This window comes from Ammodytes marinus (assembly GCF_949987685.1).
Source record: "Ammodytes marinus genome assembly, chromosome: 15".
Classification (NCBI taxonomy): domain Eukaryota; kingdom Metazoa; phylum Chordata; class Actinopteri; order Uranoscopiformes; family Ammodytidae; genus Ammodytes; species Ammodytes marinus.
Window position 1 is genome coordinate 2,012,643 of NC_137219.1, and position 8,006 is coordinate 2,020,648.

Genomic DNA, 8,006 nt, shown 5'->3' on the forward strand with positions numbered 1-8,006 from the left:
GTGTCTGTGTGTGTGTGTATGTGTGTGTGTGTGTGTGTGTGTTTTAGTGAGAGAGTGTGTGTGTGTGTTAGTGAGAGAGTGTGTGTGTGTGTTAGTGAGAGAGTGTCTGTGTGTGTGTGTGTCTGTCGGGGAGAAATAGTTTTTTCAAAAGAAGAGAATTTCAATTTGCTGTTGTTTTAACTAATTATTCACCTCTCTTTTCTTCCTCTCTGCCCCCTACAGGTGCGTTCAGGTATGGCGGTCCGGCGCTCACCACTCTGGAGTTGGTAGATTACCCAGAAACCATTCTGCCTGTGAACGCGCTGAAGAGTCTGACCACGCTGCGTTCACTGACCGTCCGGTACCGATACATACGGGAGGGAATCGAGTGTCGCCTGACGTCCTGGCTGCTCCCGCTACAACAGCTGGAATCACTCACTATTATCGGTCAGTTAAAGCTGCAGTGTGTAGAATTGTGGGTTTTATTTCCTAGTAGATTTTGTAGTAAGTAATTATAATATCCATAAGTACATTTAATTTAGTGCATAATAGCTGAAAAAATAGTTTGGATTATTATTTTTCCCCTTAGAAAGGGTCTCATATATGTCCATATTTCTGCATATTTTGGACCAAGGCCTAGTGCCGCCATCTTGAAAGTGTCATAGTTGGAATGTCATCAGGTGCATTGTTTAAAAGTTAGAATTGTTCTTGTCCTTGAAGGCCACCGTAGCTTCTGTTATTATTCTAAAGGGTTGGGGTTACCCAGGGAGCGTTGCATTCTAGAACTTTGGAGAACTTTCTTGATGATGTCATATTACACACTGCACCTTTAAAGATGAGATTTTCGGTGGATTTAGTATAAAATGTGGTGTTTTTAAGAGTCATTTTTAAATCTACAATGCGTAACTTTTGCATATAAATTAATGTCGGTTACATTCAAGCCATCGCAACACCTAGAATCACTCAATATTATCGGTCAGTTGCAATGAGATTTTAGGTGTAAAATTAGTCTTTTTAAGAGTAGGATGTAAAGCTACAGTGCGTACATTTTTTTCATATAAGTGAATGTCGGTTACATTCAAGCTATCCCCTGCTTTCTCCTGCTTTTCTTCAAGGTGGTAACTCCCTGGCATCCTACACCACCACCATCCCATATAGAAGTCACGCACTATAGCTTTATGACCCATTTTTAACCACATCTAGACTATTTTTTTTTACCTGCTTTCTCGTGCTGTTTTCAGGCGGTAACTCCCTGGCTGCATACACCACTATTCCATATAGAAGTTACACTCTATAGCTTTAACACCACTTTTTAACCACATCTAGATTAGTTTTTTACCTGCTTTCTCCTGCTTTTCTTCAAGGTGCTAACTCCCTGGCTGCCTACACAACCACCGTCCCATATAGAAGTCACGCACTATAGCTTTATGACCCATTTTTAACCACATCTAGACTGTTTTAGGTGGTAACTCCCTAGCTGCCTACACCACCACCACGATATAGAAGTTACGCACTTAAAATTTATTTAGTTTGGAAATATTTCTTAGAAATGTGAGGCGCTTTGGGGCCTGAGAAAATCGGCTAAAAAGCGCTATATAAGTCCATTTACCATTTACGCACTATTGCTTTAGGACCCGTTTTTTTACCTGCTTTCTTATGCTGTTTTCTTTCAGGCGGTAAATCCCTGGCTGCCTACACCACCACTATAACATATAGAAGTTACACACCATAGAAGCTACGCACTATTGCTTTAGGACCCGTTTTTGACCTGCTTTCTCGTGCTGTTTGCTTTCAGGCGGTAACTCCCTGGCTGCCTACACCACCACCATCCCGTGCAGTGTGACACGTCTGACGCTGCGAGTGGCGATCACCCTTAAAGACATGGACTCCATCGCGCCGAAGGTCCCGGGACTGGAGCACCTGGACATCGAACAGAACCGCTCCAGTGGGAGTCTGTGCAGGAGGATCCCGATGCTCTTCCCCCAGCTCAGGACGCTACGCATACGGTGAGGCGCAAGGGACAAAAAGGAGGTTTTACTACACTAGGGGTGTTTATATATGATAGATAGATAGATAGATAGATAGATAGATAGATAGATAGATATATGATTTTATTCAGGACACATGAAGATCCATAGTACAATGTATAAAAAATAGAGTCAATACATAAATAACAACAAAAAGCACACCAATGCATGCAGATTAAAAAGAAATAAAATAAAAATAAAATAAAAGATCAGCATACAACACTTGCAGTATACAAAGATGCCCTCCAATGTCTCCAGAGTGTGGATGAGAACCTGACAGAGCTGAGACCAGGCTTGGCCAATGCCTGAATAATACTGTTTTCAGATGCTGTCAACCTACACATAAAACGATACATCAAATTCCTAATTAAAGCATGACGGGTAGGCACACCAACATTTACAAAAAATTTTAGATAGATAGATAGATAGATAGATAGATAGATAGATAGATAGATAGATAGATATAATACGACATATTCCACATATTCACTAAAAATGTATTCGCTCCAGTGGAAGTCTGTGTAGAATGATCCCAATGCTGTTCCCCCAGCTAAAGACACTACGCATACGGTGAGACGCAAGGGACAAAAAGGAGGTTTTACTACACTAGGGGTGTTCATAGATAGATAGATAGATAGATATTTTAATTTTTCATTTAACTTTTATTTATCCTCGAGAGACCAATTGAGGGGTGACCCTCATTTACAATGACGTCGAGTTCAAAACAAATTCAAAGGAAAAACAACAATACATACACAATATTCAATGCAAAAACATCAAATACACAGCAACAGGTATATACGACATATTCCACATATTCACTAAAAATGTATTCGCTCCAGTGGAAGTCTGTGTAGAATGATCCCAATGCTGTTCCCTCAGCTAAAGACACTACGCATACGGTGAGACGCAAGGGACAAAAAGGATATTATTCTACATAAGTTAGAATTCAGATAGTGGCCTCTTAAGCACTGTATGTATATATATAGTGGGCGTCCTGGGGAAATGCACTTGTTGGAAGACCAAGAAGAAGAAGAATGTTCCACATATTGCACATTTCAATTTATTTACTTATTTTTATTTTTATTTTACCTGGGCTGCTCCGGTGGTGTAGTGGATAGAGCGCGTACCATATTGGCTCCGGCCTTCGTTGCAGTGGTCGCAGGTTCAAATCCGACCCGTGGACCTTTACTGCATGTCATCACCCCCCCCCCCCCCCCTCTCTCTCTCTCTCTCTCTCTCTCTCTCTCTCTCTCTCTCTCTCTCTCTGTGTCTCCCCATTTCAACTCTGTACTGTCAAATACAACTTTAAAATGCTAAAAAATAATCTTAAAAAAAAATATATAATAATATGCACACTCACCCTTCTCCCTTCCATCCTTTTTGTCCCTCAGGTTTTTCCGTAGGGAGCCGGAGAAGGACTTGCTGAGTCTCCATCGTCTGAGACACTTGGTTCAGCTGGAGCTGTTGGTGGAGCGATCGTTCATCCTGAGAGATTACCTCAACGGTCACCCCTGGCCCAGCCCCTGTGTCAAGGCACTGATCAAGCAGCTACGCCAGCTGTCCCAGAACAGAATCCACGTCATCACGACCATGCGCCAACGAAACCAACTGAGAGAGTGTGACTGTGTGTGGGAGGGAGACTGAAAAAATGTGGACGGTAGATTATTTTTTCTTACTCATTAGACTGAGTGAAGAATTTGGATTTGTCCAGAACAAAATGCTACAAAAAAAAAATTGTTGGAAAGTTGGCGCCACTTTTCTTCAAAGAATTAACTGCTACTAAAGCTATAGTGCGTAACTTTTTTTCCGATCAAGCAACTAAGCCAGCTGTCCGGAAAACAGAATCCACGTCATTACGACCATGCGTCAAAGGAACCAACTGAGAGAGTGTGACTGTGTGTGGGAGAGAGACTGAAAAAAATACGCGAAAAAATATGGACGCTAGATTATTTTTTTCTTACTCATTAGAAGACTGAGTGACGAATTTGGATTTGTTCGGAACAAAAAAGCAAAAAAAAAAAAAAAAAATTAAATTAACTGCTATTAAAGCTATAATGCGTAACTTTTTCTGATAAAACAACTATGCTATCTGTCCGGAAAACAGAATCCACGTCATTACGACCATGCGCCAAAGGAACCAACTGAGAGAGTGTGACTGTGTGTGGGAGGGAGACTGAACAATAACAAAAACAACAAAAAAATTACGGGAAAAAATTTGGATGGTAATATTTTTTTTTTTTTTCTTAGTAAAGAATTTTCGATTTGTTGGGAAGAGAAAAGCAAAAAAACCTGAAGGACAGTGTCGAAAAAGTTGGTGCCATTTTTGTCCTGAAATGATCTGCTACTAAAGCTATAGTGTGTAACTTTTTCATATAGAAAATAAATGAATGGTGGTTACATTCAAGTATTTGTGCCACGGGATAGGAAAAAAAATTAGGATGATTTTGCACTTTGAGAAATGTCAAAACGAAACTTAAAGCTATAGTGCGGTGACATTCAAGCCATCGCCAATCAGCTCCACAAAACTCTCTCTGTATTTCTCAGTATGGCAGCGTTTACAAACTGAAGAATTCCTCTTGGTGGTGTGGCAGAAGTTATGCACTATAGCTTTAATTCAGCCAGGAAAGAGTCAAATTAAGTGTTTACAGCCCAAAAAAGATTATTATTATTATTAGACGACTATGAACTTAACGCTTATATCAAATGTTTTTGGCTTAAAACCCCTTTGAAAATGTAGCACTGAATCTACTAGTTGGTGTGTATGTACGGTTTAACGAGCAGTTATAATTTAATTTATAAATATTTGTCGAGAAGGAGAAATGGTGGAACATATGACATTAAAGGTGTAGTCAGTGATTCTGGAGAACGCTTGTTGTCGAAATCAGTGAATATCTCCTCACGATCCGATACCTGTCTGTACTGTGTGTGCGCTGAAAAAACAATGCCAGTGTTAATACACAGCCTAGCTAGGTAATGGATTGTGAAGAGATATTCACTGATTTTGACAAAAGTGATTTTAACAACGAGCGTTCTCCAGAATCACTGACTCCACCTTTTAAAAGAAGCTAACATTAACACATTTTTTTGACTTGAACTTGAATTCTAGACATAAAATCTCATTAAAGGACTTTTTTTTTTAAACTAGTAAATAATAAATGAAACTACGGTTGCGTTCCGAATCGCATACTTTCTACTATATAGTATGTAGAAAAAAGATTTAGGATGTCCCGATTCTTGTGGCCAGATTTAGGATGGTTAGAAGTACCCGGATGTCCTACTTCATGCGGCCAAGATTGTTAGTGTTGAAAACTGCATCCTATTTGGGGGCGATTCTGACCCATAATCCAGTGCACACGTGAAGTGACGTCACATCGACGAAGCCTCCATATGAAAACAAACGGGGATGAGACGGATATAAAAGCAAGAGGCAAGATCAAGGCGCAATGTTATGATGAAATAAGAGAGTAAAGTATGTCCCAAAAGTATGCCTACTGCATCCTAACTAGATTCTTTTTATCGCTGGATGTAGTATGTAGAATAGAAAAAAGAACGAGTATGCGATTTGGAACGCAACCCAGCTATTGTTTTTAATTTATTTTTTAGATCAATTTCTTGGTCTCTGACTATGTAGGATTTCCTTACAGCCCTGGTTGTTTTCATCAAAATGTATTCAGATGTAAAAAATTATTCATTATCTTAAGAATGTTTTTGTTTTCCTTTACACCATTATAACTACTGCAGTCTCTTTTCAGGATTTTGCTGCACATCTATTTGTGTAGTTACGGTAACGGCACATTCTCCTCTAAGCTAACTGATACCGTAGTAACCCTAATAGAAGTGCACCAAATTCTGTTTTCCTAGCTTTTTTTTTTAGAGTTTTCTCTATAACATCTGATCCAAATAACTTCAAATGTTGCACTGCTCTCCCTTGCATCCTCAGTAACACACCCACCAAGTTTGAAGCAGATCGCATGGACGGTTATATAGTTACAAGAGAAAAGGAAAGTCTCATTGAGCATTGACGCGCACAATACAGTATGTACTGCTAAAATGATGAGGAAATGTATATATATTTTTTAGTTTAATCTTTTGTTTTTTGCGCCGACTGTAAATATACTGCCCTCATGTTTAGATTTTTTTGGAAATGTAACGAGCAGATTTGTCGTTAAATAGCTGTTTTTGAGGCATATCAGTTAAATGAACTTATGAGTTATTTAGAATTTTATTTCTTTGTCAGCGAACGCACCGCATGGTTTGTAACTCAATAAATGGAGCCAAACTTGAGATCGACTCTTGTCTTTTTGTTTCGCCTTTTCTTGACATTTTGTCTTTGAAATGTGTTAATACCTTTGTCTGTGTTGTTAAAGCCCTACTAACGTCCTCACTCCTACATACTCAACATGTAGGCTATATACTACATACTAAAAGCCCTACTAACGTCCTCACTCCTACATACTCAACATGTAGGCTATATACTACATACTAAAAGCCCTAATAACGTCCTCACTCCTACATACTCAACATGTAGGCTATATACTACATACTAAAAGCCCTACTAACGTCCTCACTCCTACATACTCAACATGTATATACTACATACTGTCAACTTAACCATCCATTGTGTATGCGAGGTTCGTCGGACCGTTTACAATGAAGCACACAGAAGGAATAAAGAATCTAATAAAAAAAACTTCTGTATCGTTTGAAAAGACGCAATGCATTGTGGGTCGGTTGAGTAGGAAAAGTAACCTATCGATCCATACACAAAATCTTCCCGGAAGTAAGTACTCATCCGGGTATTTCTCACCTACACAACCACAACATACCCAAATTGACGTCACAATTAGTATGAGTAGGACGTTAGTAGGGCTTTTAGTATGAGTAGGACGTTAGTAGGGCTTTTAGTATGAGTAGGACGTTAGTAGGGCTTTTAGTATGAGTAGGACGTTAGTAGGGCTTTTAGTATGAGTAGGACGTTAGTAGGGCTTTTAGTATGAGTAGAACGTTAGTAGGGCTTTTAGTATGAGTAGGACGTTAGTAGGGCTTTTAATATGAGTAGGACGTTAGTAGGGCTTTTAGTATGAGTAGGACGTTAGTAGGGCTTTTAGTATGAGTAGGACGTTAGTAGGGCTTTTAATATGAGTAGGACGTTAGTAGGGCTCCTCAAACACAGCCTTGATCTTTTAAAGTCTGTCTGAAGGTACATACACAGGGAAACTTTAGAACAACAATATGTAGTTATTGCACCTTAAAAAAACAATTTCAAAGTACTATTAATAGTTCAATAATTTTATACAGGTAAAATGGCGTCTGATTTTTATTTGTCCCAAGGTGTTTAAGTCTGCAATTTGAGGGTAGAACTATCATTGTCTGTAATTTTTTTTTGAATTCATACAGTTTAATTCTATTTTGGTTTTTATATTCCTCAATTGCTTTGGCAATGTTAACGTTTGTTTTCCATGGCAATACAGACACCATTGAATTGAATTGAGAGGGAACAGTGGTTAAAGAGAACGAGAGAGGGATATATGCTTTAGGTGCAGTTGAAATAATGTCAAACGGGAAATGCTCAAAACAAGGTATTTATAGTTCCAGAGTCATTTTCCCCTCGACTCCTGTAGGACATGAACACTTGAACAGTTTACACTTAATTCACTGAATTGTAAATTGATCAAATAGCTTGAAAAACTTCACACAGAAAAGCTCGAGGAGTTCTGTAACTTATGTACATTTATTAATTGGAAACATTGAAAAGATTAAACAAAAAGAAAAACGTCAGTCGCAAAATCGGCACTATTGAATTCAGAACAATCTTTATCTTTTTCTATCTATCCGTTACCTGTCTGTACTGTGTGTGCGCTGAAAAATAATCCAGTGTTAATACACAGCCTAGGCTCTATGAACTGTTCTGTAAACAAAGTGGACTCACCATAGCTAGAAAAATGCCAATTTTACAGAGCCTAGGCTGTGTATTAACATTGGATTTATTTTCAGCGT

General features: G+C 38.8%; 1 protein-coding gene across 1 annotated transcript in view; it reads left to right on the forward strand.

The window, feature by feature from the left end:
- Positions 1-4,110, forward strand: part of LOC307261901 (uncharacterized protein) — an 8,740-nt gene extending 4,630 nt beyond the window's left edge. The window contains exons 4-6 of the mRNA XM_080042577.1: positions 223-426; positions 1,775-1,985; positions 3,401-4,110. Of these exons, the coding sequence (XP_079898703.1) occupies positions 223-426; positions 1,775-1,985; positions 3,401-3,653 (668 nt within the window). The 3' untranslated portion in view covers positions 3,654-4,110. The remainder of the gene's footprint in view (positions 1-222; positions 427-1,774; positions 1,986-3,400) is intronic.
- The last annotated feature ends 3,896 nt before the right edge of the window (positions 4,111-8,006 follow it).